The following is a 20,138-nucleotide window of genomic DNA, read 5'->3' as shown; positions in this document are numbered from 1 at the left end:
CTGCAGCAAAATTTTCTGCACCAAGAACCAAAATATCGGCAGTAAAATCAGTGCATTTTTTATACATTTTCCTCCTCCATTCATTTGGAAAACGCTGCAAAAATGCTGAAAGAATAGACGTGCTGCAAATTAAAAAAAAAACAAAAACAAAAAAAAAAGACCCCTCAAAAAAAGAATTTGGAAATCTCATTCGCTTTGCTGATCGTGTAAACCATGCAGAAAAAACTACAACATGTGAACAAGGCTTAGTAGAAAAGAAGCAGAATTCTGAATGCAGCTCTGGATATGACCCTGTAATTAGGGTTTATGTGTACAGAGGGTGTGATTTCCAATATCTTACGGTACCTTATCGAGGTCCTTTGACAGCCTCTTGTTTTCCTCGGCCAGCAGCGCTCGCTCGCGCTCAAACTTCTGCTTCACCTCCGCCTCGAACTCTTCTCGCTCACTTTGGCTGTTGGAATAAAAGTATAAAGTTATTAATCCACTTTTTTTTTTTTTTTTAAGTGGTGAAAAAATAAAATAAACAAATAAAATAAATTATAATATAAATTTTCTTGTTATTTTTTTCTTTTCCAAAATTTTGATTTATATATATATATATATATATATAAATTTCTTATAGTTTTTTGGGATAACATATATATATATATATATATATATATATATATATATATATATATATACATATATATATATATATATATATATATATATATATATAGTGTTATATTTTAAAGACATGTAATTTTTTTGTCATTTTTTCATTTGCAAACAGAGCTTACACCACGCTGGGGTAAAGATATTTTGATCGCTTTCCTATTGTAAGGTTTTGAGGATGAAATAGCAATTTTTTGTTTTGCTTTTGTTTTTGCTCTACAGCGAATGGATAAATAATTTTAAGCTTTGATACATGGGATTTTTTTTTTTAGACATGACGATACCAAGCAGGTTTTTTATTTTTAGGCTTTAAAAAGGTGGATATTAATTTTCATATTATCAAAAACATTTTTCCCCCTCTTTTTTTTTTATTCCCCAGGAAAGAAACCTATGATTGCTTGTTCTATATACTGTAATATTACAATACTGCAGTATACAAGTACAATTATGGTCTATGAAACTCACAAGACAGCTTCAAAGGAGTACAGAGTAGCACCAACATGGCAGGCACAGGGTACTTCGGTAGGTCTCTGGCTGTCATTGAAGCATCCCATAATCTTATCACAGGGAACGAAGGGTAATGGGTGACAGACATGGTATGACAGTGTGATTGCATGCCTTAAATGTCACTTTCTTCAGCGCTCTATTGGGAGACCCAGACGATTGGGGTATAGCTACTGCCCTCTGGAGGCCACACAAAGCACTACATTAAAAGTGCAAGGCCCCTCCCCCTCTGGCTATACCCCCCCCCGTGGTATCACGGGTTCTCCAGTTTTAGCTTTGTGTGCGAAGGAGGTCAGACATTCCATGCATAGCTCCACAGATTTTAGTCAGCAGTAGCTGCTGACGGTTTCGGATGGAAGAAAAGAGGACACATATAGTGTCCCCAGCATGCTCCCTTCTCACCCCTGGATGGTGTTGTAAGGTTGAGGTACCTATCGCTGGTACAGGGGCTGGAGCCCCACATGCTGTTTTCCTTCCACATCCCCTGGTAGGGCTCTGTGGAAGTGGGATCCTGCCGGCCTCTCAGCTCTGATGCCGGGCTCCATCCACAGACCCATTAGAACCTGATGGATTCGGAGCAGGAGTACGATCAGGGACAGGGCCCTGCATCTTACAGGTACTCTGTGTCCCCGGCAGGCACAGACACACTCCGGGCTGGCTGGGTGTTGTAGTGCGCCGGGGACCGCAATGTTGGAGTTAGTGTCCCTACAGATTACTGGGGGATGTTTTGTGTATGGGAACGCAGCGCCGACCCCCTCTGGACCGGGCGGCGCTGCTGTGACTTGTGGTGCGCCGGGGATCCGCCGTCCGCGCTTTTACGGCGGCGGCGGTTATAACTTTAGTCCCCGGCTTTTTGGGCCTAGGACGCCGGCAGCTCCGTTTCGTTCCCGCCCCCCACCCTGTCATTCAGGGTAGGGGAGAGACGCTGTTCGCAAGCAGCGACGAGGGCTGGAGCCTGATTTACATGCTCCAGCCCTCACACTATGCACAGAGGGAAGCAGGCTTCCCGCTCTCGGCCAGGAACGCCCAGGGCCCGCCCCCCTTCCTCTCTCGAGACGCCGGCAGCCATTACATGCATGCCTGGCTGGAGGAAGGACGCAAGGCTCTGGGAGACCTGGACTAGGGGCTATCTGGCGACCACACACCCGCTTTTTAAGCGGGCGGTAAGCGTTTTTTCTGTGCTGGTCCCTCTAGTGCCTCACTGTGTATCAGTGTACTGGATACAGTTATATAGATATTGTATTTCTTGCACTGTGAGGTGCGCTTCTGGCTGCATATCCCAGATCGCTCTGTGGAAGCAGCAACATGTCATCCTCAAAACGCAAGGCGGCCAAGGCAAAAAGGGCTGTGTATACTGCGTGTGCTGCATGTGGGGCTAATCTACCAGCAGGCTCTGATGACCCCCATTGTGTGCAATGCTCCGACCCGGTGCTGCTTCGCCAGCCGGAGTCAGGAGAGGTAGCGACCCAGGCTGAGACGCTTGTAAGTTCTGCCCCGGTGACAGGGACGGACTTTGCAGTTTTTGCAGATAATATGTCTGTATCTATGGCAAAAATCCTTGAGACCTTGCAATCTATGCATGGGGCTCAGTCTCTGGGCACGGCGAGGCCTCTGTCCTCAGGTCCCCCTTACTTGGAATGTATCCAGCCCATAGGGGGGTCCCCGGCTTCACAGGCCGAGGATTATGACTCAGATGATGGCCCCAGCCACCTTAAGCGAGCTCGCTGGGAAAGACCCTCGACGTCTTCACACTGCTCAGGGTCTCAGCGCAATCAGTCTCCCTGTGATGTGTCTGATGAGAGTGATCAGGAATCCACTCCTGGAACCCCTCTCAACCTGGATACCCCGGATGGGGATGCCATGGTAGACGACCTTATCTCAGCCATCAATAGGCTGTTGGATATTTCTCCCCCAGCCCCTTCAGCAGAAGAGGCAGCGGCAGAGCAGGAGAAGTTTCGTTTCCTTTATCCCAAGCGTAAATTGAGTGCTTTCTTGGATCACTCTGACTTCAGAGAATCAATCCAGAAGCACGACGCTCACCCAGAAAGGCGTTTCTCTAAACGATCTAAAGATACGCGTTTCCCTTTCCCCCCTGAGGTGGTCAAGCGCTGGACACAGTGTCCAAAGGTGGACCCCCCGATTTCCAAACTTGCAGCTAGATCCATAGTTGCAGTGGAGGATGGCGCTTCACTTAAAGATGCCAATGACAGACAGATGGACCTTTGGTTAAAATCTGTCTATGAAGCTATAGGCGCGTCGTTTGCTCCGGCATTGGCAGCCGTCTGGGCACTCCAGGCTATTTCAGCTGGCTTAGCAAAAGTGGATGCTATCATGCATCCAGCAGTGCCGCAAGTGGCGCACCTTACCACGCAGATGTCGGCGTTTGCGTCTTACGCTATCAATGCGGTCCTAGAATCTACCAGTCGCACCTCAATGGCGTCCGCCAATTCGGTAGTTTTGCGCAGAGCCTTGTGGTTAAAGGACTGGAAAGCGGATGCTGGTTCCAAAAAATGTTTAACCAGTTTGCCTTTGTCTAGAGAGAGACTGTTTGGCGAGCCATTGGCTGACATCATTAAGCAGTCCAAGGGTAAAGACTCCTCTTTACCACAACCCAGAACACCCAAACCTCAGCAGAAAAAGTGGCAGCAGAGGTTTCAGTCCTTTCGAGGTTCGGGCAAGACACCATTTACCTCGTCCAAAGGGACTCAGAGGACGCAAAGAAACTCAGATTCGTGGCGGACTCACACACGCCCCAAGAAAGCAAATGGAGGTACCGCTTCCAAAGCGGCTACCTCATGACTTCCAGCCCCCCCCCCTCCGCATCGCCGGTCGGGGGCAGGCTCTCCCGCTTTTCCGGCATTTGGATGTCACAGGTCAAAGACCGGTGGGTGACGGACATTTTGTCTCGCGGGTACAGAATCGAGTTCAATTCTCGTCCTCCAGCTCGGTTCTTCAGAACCTCCCCACGGCCAGACCGAGCAGATGCTCTGCTGCAGGCGGTGGATTCCCTAAAAGCGGAAGGAGTGGTTATCCCAGTCCCTCCTCAGGAACAAGGGCAAGGGTTTTACTCCAATCTCTTTGTGGTTCCAAAAAAGGACGGCTCGTTCCGTCCTGTTCTGGACCTAAAACGGCTCAACCAGCATGTGCACGCCAGGAGGTTCCGGATGGAAACCCTCCGCTCTGTCATTGCCTCAATGTCCAGAGGAGACTTCCTTGCCTCCATAGACATCAGAGATGCTTATCTCCACGTGCCAATTGCTACAGAACATCAACGTTTTCTACGTTTTGTGATAGGAGACGACCATTTTCAGTTCGTAGCTCTTCCATTTGGTCTGGCGACAGCCCCACGGGTCTTCACCAAGGTCATGGCGGCGGTGGTAGCAGTCTTGCACTCTCAGGGACACTCGGTGATCCCTTACCTAGACGATTTATTGGTCAAAGCTCCCTCTCAGGAGGCATGCCAACTCAGCCTGAATGCTACGCTGGAGACTCTACAGTCTTTCGGATGGATCATCAACTTTCCAAAGTCGATCCTATCACCGACTCAGTCACTAACGTATCTTGGCATGGAGTTTCATACTCTAGCAGCGATAGTGAAGCTTCCGCTGGACAAGCAGCGGTCACTACAGACAGGGGTGCAATCTCTCCTGCAGGGCCAGTTGCATCCCTTGCGGCGCCTCATGCATTTCCTAGGGAAGATGGTGGCAGCCATGGAAGCAGTTCCCTTTGCGCAGTTTCATCTGCGTCCACTTCAATGGGACATTCTCCGCCAATGGGACGGGAAGTCAACGTCCCTGGACAGGAAAGTCTCGCTTTCCCAGACGGCCAAAGACTCTCTACAATGGTGGCTCCTTCCCACATCATTGTCTCAGGGAAGATCCTTCCTGCCCCCATCCTGGGCAGTAGTCACGACAGATGCGAGTCTGTCAGGGTGGGGAGCAGTATTTCTCCACCACAGGGCTCAGGGGACGTGGACTCCGCAGGAGTCCACCCTTCAGATCAATGTTCTGGAGATCAGAGCAGTGTATCTTGCTCTACTGGCCTTCCAACAGTGGCTGGAAGGAAAGCAGATCCGAATCCAATCGGACAACTCCACAGCGGTGGCATACATCAACCACCAAGGAGGGACGCGCAGTCGGCAAGCATTCCAAGAAGTCCGGCGCATTCTAATGTGGGTGGAGGACAGAGCATCCACCATATCCGCGGTTCACATCCCAGGCGTAGAAAACTGGGAAGCAGACTTCCTCAGTCGCCAGGGCATGGACGCAGGGGAATGGTCCCTTCACCCGGACGTGTTTCAGGAAATCTGTCGCCGCTGGGGAGTGCCGGACGTCGACCTAATGGCGTCCCGGCACAACAACAAGGTCCCGGCATTCATGGCGAGGTCGCGCGATCAAAGAGCTCTAGCGGCAGACGCCTTGGTTCAAGATTGGTCGCAGTTTCAGCTCCCATACGTGTTTCCACCTCTGGCGCTCTTGCCCAGAGTGCTACGCAAGATCAGATCCGAGTGCAGCCGCGTCATACTCGTCGCTCCAGACTGGCCGAGGAGGTCGTGGTATCCGGATCTGTGGCATCTCACGATCGGTCGACCGTGGTCACTGCCAGACCGACCAGACTTACTGTCCCAAGGGCCGTTTTTCCATCAGAATTCTGCGGCCCTGAACCTGACTGTGTGGCCATTGAGTCCTGGATCCTAGCATCTGCTGGATTATCTCAGGGAGTCATTGCCACAATGAGACAAGCTAGAAAGTCGAATTCGGCTAAGATCTACCACAGAACGTGGAAGATTTTCTTGTCCTGGTGCTCTGCTCAGGGAGTGTCTCCCTGGCCATTTGCATTGCCCAAGTTTCTTTCCTTCCTGCAATCGGGGTTAGAAAAGGGCTTGTCGCTCAGCTCCCTTAAAGGGCAAGTTTCGGCACTATCCGTGTTTTTTCAGAAGCGTCTAGCACGTCTTCCTAAGGTGCGCACGTTCCTGCAGGGGGTCTGTCATATTGTGCCCCCGTACAAGCGACCGTTAGATCCATGGGATCTGAACAGGGTACTAGTTGCTCTCCAGAAGCCGTCCTTCGAGCCTCTGAAGGAAGTTTCCTTTTCTCGGCTGTCGCAGAAAGTGGCGTTTCTTGTTGCAATCACATCGCTTCGGCGAGTGTCTGAGCTGGCAGCTCTGTCATCTAAGGCTCCCTTCCTGGTGTTCCACCAGGACAAGGTTGTGCTGCGCCCCATTCCGGAGTTTCTCCCTAAGGTCGTATCCTCTTTTCATCTTAATCAGGATATTTCCTTGCCTTCTTTTTGCCCTCATCCGGTTCACCGGTATGAAAAGGCCTTACGTTTGCTAGATCTGGTGAGAGCACTCAGAATCTACATTTCCCGCACGGCGCCCATACGCCGTGCCTATGCACTTTTCGTCCTTGTCGCTGGTCCGCGCAAGGGGTTGCAGGCTTCTAAAGCCACCCTGGCTCGATGGATCAAAGAACCAATTCTAGAGGCCTACCGTTCTGCGGGGCTTCCGGTTCCTTCAGGGCTAAAAGCCCACTCCACCAGAGCCGTGGGTGCGTCCTGGGCATTACGTCACCAGGCTTCGGCTCAACAGGTGTGCCAGGCAGCTACCTGGTCCAGTCTGCACACTTTCACCAAGCATTATCAGGTGCATACCTATGCTTCGGCGGATGCCAGCTTAGGTAGAAGAGTCCTGCAGGCGGCAGTGACACCCCCGTAGGGGAGGGCTGTTTTGCAGCTCTAACATGAGGTATTTATTTACCCACCCAGGGACAGCCTTTGGACGTCCCAATCGTCTGGGTCTCCCAATAGAGCGCTGAAGAAGAAGGGAATTTTGTTACTTACCGTAAATTCCTTTTCTTCTAGCTCTTATTGGGAGACCCAGCACCCGCCCTGTTGTCCTTCGGGATGTTTTTTTGTTGTTTGCGGGTACACATGTTGTTCATGTTGAACGGTTTTTCAGTTCTCCGATGTTATTCGGAGTTAATTTGTTTAAACCAGTTATTGGCTTCCTCCTTCTTGCTTTGGCACTAAAACTGGAGAACCCGTGATACCACGGGGGGGTATAGCCAGAGGGGGAGGGGCCTTGCACTTTTAATGTAGTGCTTTGTGTGGCCTCCAGAGGGCAGTAGCTATACCCCAATCGTCTGGGTCTCCCAATAAGAGCTAGAAGAAAAGGAATTTACGGTAAGTAACAAAATTCCCTTCTTCATAGATTGAGAGGATTTCATAGCAGCGACCTGATCCAGCTCGGGTTGCTGCTGTTGGAGGCCAACGTTGGCTGTACAACACATCCAGCACTCGTTGTGTGATTGACATGATCGTCACATGTTGAGAAGAGGTAAAAAGCTTAAAAAGGAGGAAAAAGTAGGATGAAATGTTACAGAATGACATCAGGTCAAACTGCGGGAAAAGAACATGGAAAATACATAAAGTACGGAGTGTTAGAGACAATCAGGAGGGAGGCGGTGCAGGGCTGGGAAGTGGGGATAGCTTTTATCAATGTGTAATAAAAAGTTCTGTAACTTTATATCTTAACTCTTTGCACTATAAAATCTCTGCGTGACATCGATGAATAGAAATTGATTTTTGCAAAAAGAGGATGGATGGATGCATGGACGCTGCTTTTCTAGACACTACCCAGCATTTGCCGCTTATCTCCTGGATGTGGCGGCCCCCGCAGCTGTGCTGTGCAGTGCAGGGGAGCGGCAGACGCGCTCTTCTAGTTTCCGGACATCTCAGGGTCGGACTTTGTTTAGACATAAATCTTTCTAGTTCAAATAAAACCGTGATTTGTGGGTTTGCAGGCGGTGCCGCCAGAGCCGCGCTTTCCCTTTTTAGGATGGATCGAGGCGGCCTGCTGTAGATGTGCGGCCTCTCCTGTCTGCGGGGGGCCGCTGGCACCAGGGACCGCTGTGCTGAGGGGTTACATCACCTCTCACCAGAAGGCATCTATGGGCATCAGCTGGTGACGCTGGGGGTCCGAGGGGCCGGGAGTTATCTATTATATGCTACGAGTATCAGCTAGTGTTTATACGAGAGGAGCCAAAAAGTGTCAGCTCCCGTTATCCAGAGATGGATCTGCCTCAAAGCAGCACCATATAAGCCCCGAGTACAGAGAGGGGAGCGGGGGGCCGTCAGGGACCAATGCCGGGTGCGCTGAGACCCCATTAACCTGCATATGTGGTCATTGAAACCTCTGCCATAATGAAAGCAGCCGCAGCGTAAGGTGTTGGTGGCAGATTCCTGAGTGCCTGACGACAGTCCTGACATTGCCCCTGGAATACGGCACTGAACAAAATAGAGGTCAGTTTCCTACAACATCAGCAAATTCCAGAATTGCCCTATTATGGCGATCCAGTAAGGCGGTCCGATAAGGTGGTGCAGTATAGTGTTCCAGTATGGCGGTCTAATAAGTCAGCCCAGCATGGCGGTCCGATAAGGCAGTGCAGTATAGTGTTCCAGTATGGCAGTCTAATAAGTCAGCCCAGCATGGCGGTCCGATAAGGCAGTGCAGTATAGTGTTCCAGTATGGCCTTCTAATAAGTCAGCCCAGCATGGCGGTCCGATAAGGCGGTGCAGTATAGTGTTCCAGTATGGCAGTCCAGTAAGTCAGCCCAGCATGGCGGTCCGATAAGGCGGTGCAGTATAGTGTTCCAGTATGGCAGTCCAGTAAGTCGCCCCAGCATGGCGGTCCGATAAGGCAGTGCAGTATAGTGTTCCAGTATGGCGGTCCAGTAAGTCGCCCCAGCATGGCGGTCCGATAAGGCGGTGCAGTATAGTGTTCCAGTATGGCGGTCCAGTAAGTCGCCCCAGCATGGCGGTCCGATAATGCGGTCCAATAAGGTGGTGCAGTAAAGTGTTCCAGCAAAGAAGCCCAGCAAGGAGGCCCAGCAAAGAGGCCCAGCAAAGAGGCCCAGCAAAGAGGCCCAGCAAAGAGGCCCAGCAAAGAGGCCCAGCAAAGAGGCCCAGCAAAGAGGCCCAGCAAAGAGGCCCAGCAAAGAGGCCCAGCAAAGAGGCCCAGCATGGCGGCCCAGCATGGCGGCCCAGCATGGCGGCCCAGCATGGCGGCCCAGCATGGCGGCCCAGCATGGCGGCCCAGCATGGCGGCCCAGCATGGCGGCCCAGCATGGCGGCCCAGCATGGCGGCCCAGCAAGGCGGCCCAGCAAAGAGGCCCAGCAAAGAGGCCCAGCAAAGAGGCCCAGCAAAGAGGCCCAGCAAAGAGGCCCAGCATGGCGGCCCAGCAAAGAGGCCCAGCATGGCGGCCCAGCATGGCGGCCCAGCATGGCGGCCCAGCATGGCGGCCCAGCATGGCGGCCCAGCATGGCGGCCCAGCATGGCGGCCCAGCGACTGTTTAATGGCTATACTGGACCTTTGTAGTTTTGGAAATATATCTATGAAAGCAAATGAGTATGTCACTTCTAAGGCCTAAGCCACACGGCGAGAAAAACAGTGCGAGTGGAGTGTGATAAAACATGGCATTCCCCTCGGACCAATTCTAGCCTGTGTGACAGCACACATGAGCGATTATTTTCTCAGCCCTAATTGGACTGAGAAAACAATCGCAGCATGCTGCAACTGTATGCGAGACTCTTTCTCTCGCACCCATTCAAGTGAATGGGGTCGAGAGAAAAATTGCACTGCACTCGCGGTACACCGGTGTACCGCGAGTGCAGAGCGAGAATGGCAATAGCCGGCTACGGAGGAGAGAGGGAGAGAAATCCCTCCCTCCCCTCCTCCATGCCGGCCCGCCCCCCGCAGCTGAGGTCTGCTCGCACGAACGGACCTCAGTTGCAAGGACACACGCATGACACTCGGCTCTGCTGTACTGCTGGCGCGAGCCGAGTGTCATGCAAGGGGATCGCAGTAGTCCCCGTGTGGCCCCAGCCTAACACCCACTCTGTTTTGGACCTTGATGATGACTAAAAGTTGATTTTTGCATCTTTTTTTGAACTATCATTTATTTATTTATTTTTTGGGGCAAATTCTCCAAAAAGTTAGAAAAGGAATGAATTGACTTAGTGGTATTTTGCCTTTACGACAGGGAAAGCAGCCTGACCAGTGATGAGGGGTGCTGTGCGGACACGGTCGCGTGAGTCATCACCGGCCGATCACACGATCGCTGGGGTCAGTGGCAGTGTATGTGCGGATCGGGATGTCTCTCGAGTGCCTATAGCCATCTCTGACAGCGATGCACCCGGCCCATATGGTGCCCCACAATGAGGATGGCCCATTTCTGATGGCCTATCCTGCCGATCAGTTGTCCTTAGTGTTGGCAGCTGCACAGCACAGCTCCGAACAGCGGCACTGCATATCCACCCCCATTCACATCAATAGGGGGCAGATGTGCAGTATCCGGCTGTGGCCGCTATTCCGTGCAGCGCTGTAATTCAGCGGTTCTGGCTGCCACAAAGGACAGCTGATCGGCAGGATAGGCCAACAATGTTACAGTCGTGGACAATCACTTTATGGGGTGAGGGTCATGTTCTTCAGTTTCCGGTTCCTTACCTCTCCCTGCGCGTTTTCTCCAGCTTGTCCCTCAGGATCAGGATCTCCTTCTTCAGGGTGAGCTGTTGGCTCTCGGCGTCCCGCAGCTCCTTCTTCAGGTTCTTGATCTCGGTGGTGTGCACCGCCTCCCTCTTGGACAGCTCCTCTTCGTAGGACACGCTCTTCTTCTCCAGGTCGGTCTTCAGCTTGTTGATTTCTTGCTGCTGCTCGGAGCTGCTTAATCCCGAGGAGCGGCCGGTCTGCTTCTGTTATGGGGATACGAGGTAGGCAAGTAAGTAGTGTGCGGGCGGCTCGGGATGTGAGCGCGGAGCGAGCGAGGAGTCATCGGAGGCCGGTCACTTACTTTCAGTCCTTCCAGTTCGCTCTCTAGCTGTTTTGCGTATTGCTCGCTGCGTTCTCGCAGTTTTCGGTCCTTCGAGGCTTCGGCAGCCGCTGCTTCAGCCTGAGCCTCCATCTAAGAAAGGAGCGACAGACACATTGGGCCGGTTACTTACAGCCGTGTAACAAATGGGTCAGAAGCAAAGCTGGATCCTGCCGTTATCTAATATATAAAGCTGAGTGTGTGTGTCCGCTAAAGGAATCCGCACGTTCGCATTTACAATCACGAAATTTTGCACAGACGCCTCATGTGACTCAGGGAACATCATAGACTATGTTTTGACCGGAAAATTTAACCCCATGCTTTACAGTTACTCTCCAAAAATCCTGCATCCATTAGAGTCAATGGAGCAGGAAGCCACAGGTTATTATTAGCAGCTCTGATTGTTTGCTATAGGAACGAAAGACATTCATAGTGTAACAAGCTTGTGTGTGAGGTAATAAGATGTCAGAAGGGAGACGGATAGAGGCACGCAGACGGGGGGGGAGAGAGAGAGAGAGAGGCAGACGGAGGGGGGAGAGAGAGGCAGACGGAGGGGGGAGAGAGAGGCAGACGGAGGGGGGAGAGAGAGGCAGACGGAGGGGGGAGAGAGACAGACGGAGGGGGGGAGAGAGGCAGACGGAGGGGGGCAGAGAGACAGACGGAGGGGGGGAGAGAGACAGACGGAGGGGGGAGAGAGAGGCAGACGGAGGGGGGAGAGAGAGGCAGACGGAGGGGGGAGAGAGAGGCAGACGGAGGGGGGAGAGAGAGGCAGACGGAGGGGGGAGAGAGAGGCAGACGGAGGGGGGAGAGAGAGGCAGACGGAGGGGGGAGAGAGAGGCAGACGGAGGGGGGAGAGAGAGGCAGACGGAGGGGGGAGAGAGAGGCAGACGGAGGGGGGAGAGAGAGGCAGACGGAGGGGGGAGAGAGAGGCAGACGGAGGGGGGAGAGAGAGGCAGACGGAGGGGGGAGAGCGGCAGACGGAGGGGGGGAGAGCGGCAGACGGAGGGGGGGGGAGAGCGGCAGACGGAGGGGGGGGGAGAGCGGCAGACGGAGGGGGGGGAGAGCGGCAGACGGAGGGGGGGGGAGAGCGGCAGACGGAGGGGGGGGGGAGAGCGGCAGACGGAGGGGGGGGAGAGCGGCAGACGGAGGGGGGGGGGAGAGCGGCAGACGGAGGGGGGGGGAGAGCGGCAGACGGAGGGGGGGAGAGCGGCAGACGGAGGGGGGGAGAGCGGCAGACGGAGGGGGGGAGAGCGGCAGACGGAGGGGGGGAGAGCGGCAGACGGAGGGGGGGAGAGCGGCAGACGGAGGGGGGGAGAGCGGCAGACGGAGGGGGGGAGAGCGGCAGACGGAGGGGGGGAGAGAGACAGACGGAGGGGGGGAGAGAGACAGACGGAGGGGGGGAGAGAGACAGACGGAGGGGGGGAGAGAGACAGACGGAGGGGGGGAGAGAGACAGACGGAGGGGGGGAGAGAGACAGACGGAGGGGGGGAGAGAGACAGACGGAGGGGGGGAGAGAGACAGACGGAGGGGGGGGGAGAGAGACAGACGGAGGGGGGGGAGAGAGACAGACGGAGGGGGGGGGAGAGAGACAGACGGAGGGGGGGGGGAGAGAGACAGACGGAGGGGGGGGAGAGAGACAGACGGAGGGGGGGAGAGAGACAGACGGAGGGGGGGGAGAGAGACAGACGGAGGGGGGGGAGAGAGACAGACGGAGGGGGGGAGAGAGACAGACGGAGGGGGGGAGAGAGACAGACGGAGGGGGGGAGAGAGACAGACGGAGGGGGGGAGAGAGACAGACGGAGGGGGGGAGAGAGACAGACGGAGGGGGGGAGAGAGACAGACGGAGGGGGGGAGAGAGACAGACGGAGGGGGGGAGAGAGACAGACGGAGGGGGGGAGAGAGACAGACGGAGGGGGGGAGAGAGACAGACGGAGGGGGGGAGAGAGACAGACGGAGGGGGGGAGAGAGACAGACGGAGGGGGGGAGAGAGACAGACGGAGGGGGGGAGAGAGACAGACGGAGGGGGGGAGAGAGACAGACGGAGGGGGGGAGAGAGACAGACGGAGGGGGGAGAGAGACAGACGGAGGGGGAGAGAGACAGACGGAGGGGGAGAGAGACAGACGGAGGGGGAGAGAGACAGACGGAGGGGGAGAGAGACAGACGGAGGGGGAGAGAGACAGACGGAGGGGGAGAGAGACAGACGGAGGGGGAGAGAGACAGACGGAGGGGGAGAGAGACAGACGGAGGGGGAGAGAGACAGACGGAGGGGGAGAGAGACAGACGGAGGGGGAGAGAGACAGACGGAGGGGGAGAGAGACAGACACAGAGATAAAGAGACACAGAGACTGATTCAGAGACAGACAGAGAGATAGAGACAGAGACATAGACACAGACAGACACACAGAGACAGACAGGGAAAGAGACAGAAAGACAGAGACAGACAGAAAGACAGAGACAGACAGACAGACAGACAGACAGACAGACAGACAGACAGACAGACAGACAGACAGACAGACTGGGAGAGAGACAGAGACAGATATGATCCCGGGCAATGCCTGGATACTACAGCTAGTATAATATATAAAGTGGAGATGACGAGGTCTGAGGACTAGGACCCAGCACGGGTCTCTTGAATGATCAGACCCCTGCTCACTGTCCACAGATTTAGGATACTGCCCACAGTGAGCTTTTTCGCCCGGGTCTCCACTTTCCGGCACGCCTTACCTCTTTTTTGGCCCGCTCCGCTCTCCGCAGTTCCTGACGTAACATTTCCACCTTCTGTGCAACGCTGTCCATTTCCTCCTCCTTGTCGCGGAGCTGACGGACAAACTTCTGCTTGTGGGAGCGCAGCTCTGTGAGGCGCTCGTTCATCTCCTTCATCTCCTGCACGGTCAGCCTGTGCTGGCTCTGAGCCTCCTTCAGCTCCTTGGTCTGAGACTTTAACTTCTCATTAGAGTCCACCAGATCCTGAAGACGGAAGGTAAGAAAGACGTAACCAAGGCTCAAAGTCTACCCCAGCTAACATGGAAGGATCAATATACATCATATACACAAACAGGGTGACTGCACCAGCAGAATAGTGAGTGCAGCTCTGAAGTATAATACAGGAGGTAACTCAGGATCAGTAATGTATGTACACAGTGACTGCACCAGCAGAATAGTGAGTGCAGCTCTGAAGTATAATACAGGAGGTAACTCAGGATCAGTACAGGATCAGTAATGTAATGTATGTACACAGTGACTGCACCAGCAGAATAGTGAGTGCAGCTCTGAAGTATAATACAGGAGGTAACTCAGGATCAGTAATGTAATGTATGTACACAGTGACTGCACCAGCAGAATAGTGAGTGCAGCTCTGGAGTATAATATGCTCTATGTAACTCAGGATTAGTACAGGATCAGTAATATAATGTATGTACACAGTGACTGCACCAGCAGAATAGTGAGTGCAGCTCTGGAGTATAATATACTGCAGTGATCCTGAGTTACCTACTATATTATACTCCAGTGCTGCACTCACTATTCTGCTGGTGCAGCAGTCACTGTGTACATACATTACATTACTGATCCTGAGTTACATTCTGTATTATACTCCAGAGCTGCACTCACTATTCTGCTGGTGCAGTCACTGTGTACATACATTGCATTACATATATTGTACTGATGCGGAGTTAGATTCTGTATTATACTCCAGAGCTGTAATCACTATTCTGCTGGTGCAGTCACTATGTACATACATTACATTACTGATCCTGAGTTACCTCCTGTATTATACTCCAGAGCTGTACTCACTACAGCTATTCTGCTGGTGCAGTCACTGTGTACATACATTACATATATTGTACTGATGCTGAGTTAGATTCTGTATTATACTCCAGAGCTGTAATCACTATTCTGCTGGTGCAGTCACTATGTACATACATTACATTACTTATAGGAGGTAACTAAGGATCAGGAATATAATGTACACAGTGACTGCAACAGCAGAATAGTGAGTGCAGCTCTGGAGTATAATACAGGAGGTAACTCAGGATCAGTAATGTAATGTATGTACACAGTGACTGCACCGGCAGAATAGTGAGTGCAGCTCTGGAGTATAATACAGGATGTAACTCAGGATCAGTAATGTAATGTATGTACACAGTGACTGCACCAGCAGAATAGTGAGTGCAGCTCTGGAGTATAATACAGGATGTAACTCAGGATCAGTAATGTAATGTATGTACACAGTGACTGCACCAGCAGAATAGTGAGTGCAGCTCTGGAGTATAATACAGGAGGTAACTCAGGATCAGTAATGTAATGTATGTACACAGTGACTGCACTAGCAGAACAGTGAGTGCAGCTCTGGAGTATAATACAGGATGTAACTCAGGATCAGTAATGTAATGTATGTACACAGTGACTACACCAGCAGAATAGTGAGTGCAGCTCTGGAGTATAATACAGGAGGAGGCAATTCATTTAGTTTTCCTTTAATATCTTTAGCGGTGTAGACACAGATCCTCCCTATTGTCGCTGTCGCACACAGCTTTCTTTGCTCTTTGTGTTGCTCCTCACCTTATTTAGCTCCTCCTTCTCCTGTTTCAGCGTCTTCACCTGTTTTTCAAAGGCTTTGATCTGTTTGGAGAAATCCTCTAAATCCTGCCTGGTCCCCGCGCTCTTCTCCAGCTGCTGGTTGTGCAGTCCGGAGCCTGCGAGACACAAATGTTCCACTTCAATAAGACATAAAAGCGTGATTCCAATGATGGCTGAGCATTAGTGACTTCATCCCTTAAAGGGCTTGTCCAGGATTACAAAATCATGGCTGCTTTCTTCCATAAACAGCGCTACACTTGTCCACAGGATGCATGTAGAACTACAGCTCAGTCAATGGAGCTGCAATACCAAGCATGACCTGTACACAGGTGTGGCGCTGTTTCTGAAGGAAAGCAGTGATGCTTTTGTTACGGATTTGTAGTGACGCTGTATCCGGCCTCGCTCCACCCCATAGTTGGGATTCTTCTGCAATACTGACAGATGTAGCTTAACTATTCCCCCATGGCATAGGAGGAATACCCTACCATCTGTACAGAGTTATCCGGCCGCCACATCCCCCAGTAACTGTGACATCTCACTATGGGGTATATTATGCAACCAGTGATGAGCAGGCGGTGACGCTGACCGCGCCTCATGCTCTAGGGAACTGGATAACGCACGTGTTTATAGGGGAGGGGGAGCGGTCAGAAGACGGACATCTCATCTTAACGGAAACGGAATGCCAGGAGTCACGTGACACGTATTGGGGGAAACCCTGGCGGACTCTATTGGTTCAGCCCATGTGTAGAGGAGGTGGGGTCCAATTGTACATAGCAATCTCCGAGCCCAGAAATCTATCATTATACAACCTAAAGAGTAGAGCTGTCAATCAAATTAAAGCCCCGCCCACGAGGAGCTGGGCACAATAAAAACATTGTATAACACAGGGGTTTGGGTTTTTTTCAGAAAAACTTTAACCCATTTGGCCAATTTTCACCTTTGTGCATTTGATTTACCGCCCCTTCTTTCAAAACAACTATTTTTAATTTAATATAATATTAATAATTAATTGAATATAAATTTAATATAAAGGTTACATACTTTTATATTGTTTGGACAGGGCACATAGGTTTATTTTGGAGTGGGTGAAAACGGGGTGATTTTTTCCTTTTTTCACTTTCTTTTTTACTTAGTTCCCCCCCTACATGAACATGTGATCAATTTGTCGCTCGTTCTATATACCGATAGACAGAGTATATAAAGGTCCTATGGGCGGCACAGTGGCTCAGTGGTTAGCACTGCAGTCTTGCGGCGGCTCAGTGGTTAGCACTGCAGTCTTGCGGCGGCTCAGTGGTTAGCACTGCAGTCTTGCGGCGGCTCAGTGGTTAGCACTGCAGTCTTGCGGCGGCTCAGTGGTTAGCACTGCAGTCTTGCGGCGGCTCAGTGGTTAGCACTGCAGTCTTGCGGCGGCTCAGTGGTTAGCACTGCAGTCTTGCGGCGGCTCAGTGGTTAGCACTGCAGTCTTGCGGCGGCTCAGTGGTTAGCACTGCAGTTTTGCAGCGCTGAGGTCCTGGGTTCAATTCCCACCAAGGACACCATCTGCAAGGAGTTTGTATGTTCTCCCCGTGTCTGCGTGGGTTTCCTCCAGGATCTCCGGTTTCCTCCCACACTCCAAAAACATACAGTTAGGGAGCTTAGATTGTGAGCCCCAATGGGGACAGTGTTGCCAATGTATGTAAAGTGCTACGGAATTAATAGCGCTATATAAATGAATACATTATTATTATTATTATTATTATTATAAGTCCAACGATGGTGGTGATGCGGGGGGGGGGGGGGTCTTCAGTAATCGAACAGCCAATATGTCAACAAACTGGCACCCAACTATTGCATCATGAATGTAGAAAAAAATGGAGTACCTTCAGTTACCTAGCGCTGTGCATATGCATCAAATCCCCAACATATGGTCAAAGAAACCACTGGGGAACTTCTGAGGTTGATGTGGCCCTTGAGAATGGACTCAAAATTTGCAGCATGAAAATTTATGCAGCAAATTTTCCCTTTTGCAATGAAATCAGCAGCAAAATCAGTGGGATTTTGCAGCAGATTTTGGTGCAGATTTTTCGTACATCCGTGGCCAAAATCACCAGCGGAAAAGAAACCCTATATTTCCAGGACTTCTCTGCACCAGTAGCCGGTCCCTGTGGATTTTCGGCCATGCACTGGTCGGGGTCTGGTGTTTAGCAGCGCACATTCCAGCCGGATCGTGCCGCGTGCGGAGAAGAAAGGAGAGGCAGGTGTGCGCCTGTTTATACACAAGATTATGTGCTAAAATCAGCACCAGATGTCGCCTCCATCCTGGGATAAAACAAGGAAAACAACCCAATGCTTCTACATAGGAGGAAAGTGAACTCTCCCCCGAAAAAAAATAAAGAGGTAATTCCTTTATAAAATAAACCCGGGCTGGAATGGCGCTCAGATGCCGATCCCCGATTAACAGTTCTGCTTGTGGTTATTTGTAGATCAGGCGGTCACCCAGGATCCGATTCACTGCACGTGTGCGATTATTCTAATGTATGCACGGAAAATGTGCCAGAAAGGGAAAGGAACCGTATACTACACAAGGACGGCGGGTATATACAGCACCCAGCACCTCCATATACCAGCAAACACGTGAACGCATGAAAACCGCTCTATAGAAGCTTTACTTACTATTATAGCAGTTATATTCTTGTACATAGGGGCAGTATTATAGTAGTTATATTATTGTACATAGAGGCAGTATTATAGTAGCTATATTCTTGTACATAGGGGCAGTATTATAGTAGTTATATTCTTGTACATAGGGGCAGTATTATAGTAGTTATATTCTTGTATATAGGGGGCAGTATTATAGTAGTTATATTCTTGTATATAGGAGCAGTATTATAGTAGTTATATTCCTGTACATAGGGAGCAGTATTATAGTAGCTATATTCTTGTACATAGGGAGCAGTATTATAGCAGTTATATTCTTGTACATAGGGAGCAGTATTATAGTAGTTATATTCTTGTTTATAGGGGCAGTATTCTAGTAGATATATTCTTATACATAGGGGCAGTATTATAGTAGTTATATTCTTGTTTATAGGGGCAGTATTCTAGTAGATATATTCTTATACATAGGGGCAGTATTATAGTAGTTATATTCTTGTATATAGGGGCAGTATTATCGTAGATATATTCTTATACATAGGAGCAGTATTATAGTAGTTATATTCTTGTACATAGGGGCAGTATTATAGTAGTTATATTCTTGTACATAGGGGCAGTATTATAGTAGTTATATTCTTGTACATAGGGGCAGTATTATAGTAGTTATATTCTTGTACATAGGGGCAGTATTATAGTAGTTATATTCTTGTATATAGGGGCAGTATTATCGTAGATATATTCTTGTACATAGGAGCAGTATTATAGTAGTTATATTCCTGTACATAGGGAGCAGTATTATAGTAGCTATATTCTTGTACATAGGGAGCAGTATTATAGCAGTTATATTCCTGTACATAGGGAGCAGTATTATAGTAGTTATATTCTTGTACATAGGGAGCAGTATTATAGTAGTTATATTCTTGTACATAGGGAGCAGTATTATAGTAGTTATATTCTTGTACATAGGGAGCAGTATTATAGTAGTTATATTCTTGTACATAGGGAGCAGTATTATAGTAGTTATATTCTTGTACATAGGGGCAGTATTATAGTAGTTATATTCTTGTTTATAGGGGTAGTATTATAGTAGTTATATTCTTGTACATAAGGGGCAGTATTATAGTAGTTATAGTCTTGTTTATAGTATCAGTATAATAGTAGTTATATTCTTGTTTATAGGGGCAGTATTATAGTAGATATATTCTTATACATAGGGGCAGTATTATAGTAGTTATTTTCTTGTACATAGGGGCAGTATTATAGTAGTTATATTCTTGTACATAGAAGTATTATAGTAGTTATATTCTTGTACATAGGGGCAGTATTATATTAGTTATATTCTTGTACATAGGGGGTAGTATTATAGTAGTTATATTCTTGTACATAGGGGGCAGTATTATAGTAGATATATTCTTGTACATAGGGGCAGTATTATAGGAGTTATATTCTTGTACATAGGAGAAGTATTATAGTAGTTATATTCTTGTACATAGGGGCAGTATTATAGTAGTTATATTCTTGAACATAGGAGCAGTATTATAGTGGTTATATTCTTGTACATAGGGAGCAGTATTATAGTAGTTATATTCTTGTACATAGGGAGCAGTATTATAGCAGTTATATTCTTGTACATAGGGGCAGTATTATAGTAGTTATATTCTTGTTTATAGGGGCAGTATTATAGTAGTTATATTCTTGTTTATAGGGGCAGTATTATAGCAGTTATATTCTTGTACATAGGAGCAGTATTATAGTCGTTATATTCTTGTACATAGGGGGCAATATTATAGCAGTTATATTCTTGTACATTGTACATAGGAGCAGTATTATAGCAGTTATATTCTTGTACATAGGAGCAGTATTATAGTCGTTATATTCCTGTACATAGGGGGCAGTA

The 20,138-nt window shown here is 49.8% G+C and overlaps 1 protein-coding gene across 1 annotated transcript in view; it reads right to left on the bottom strand.

The window, feature by feature from the left end:
* Window positions 1-20,138, bottom strand: part of CDC42BPA (CDC42 binding protein kinase alpha) — a 165,393-nt gene that overhangs the window by 41,486 nt on the left and 103,769 nt on the right. The window contains 5 exon segments of the mRNA XM_075341427.1: window positions 346-451; window positions 10,668-10,912; window positions 11,011-11,121; window positions 13,754-13,996; window positions 15,590-15,723. Coding sequence (XP_075197542.1) covers window positions 346-451; window positions 10,668-10,912; window positions 11,011-11,121; window positions 13,754-13,996; window positions 15,590-15,723 — 839 coding nt within the window.

The sequence above is a fragment of the Anomaloglossus baeobatrachus genome, chromosome 3 (genome assembly GCF_048569485.1).
Source record: "Anomaloglossus baeobatrachus isolate aAnoBae1 chromosome 3, aAnoBae1.hap1, whole genome shotgun sequence".
In the NCBI taxonomy this organism is placed as follows: domain Eukaryota; kingdom Metazoa; phylum Chordata; class Amphibia; order Anura; family Aromobatidae; genus Anomaloglossus; species Anomaloglossus baeobatrachus.
This window is presented reverse-complemented; position numbering and strand designations above follow the sequence as displayed.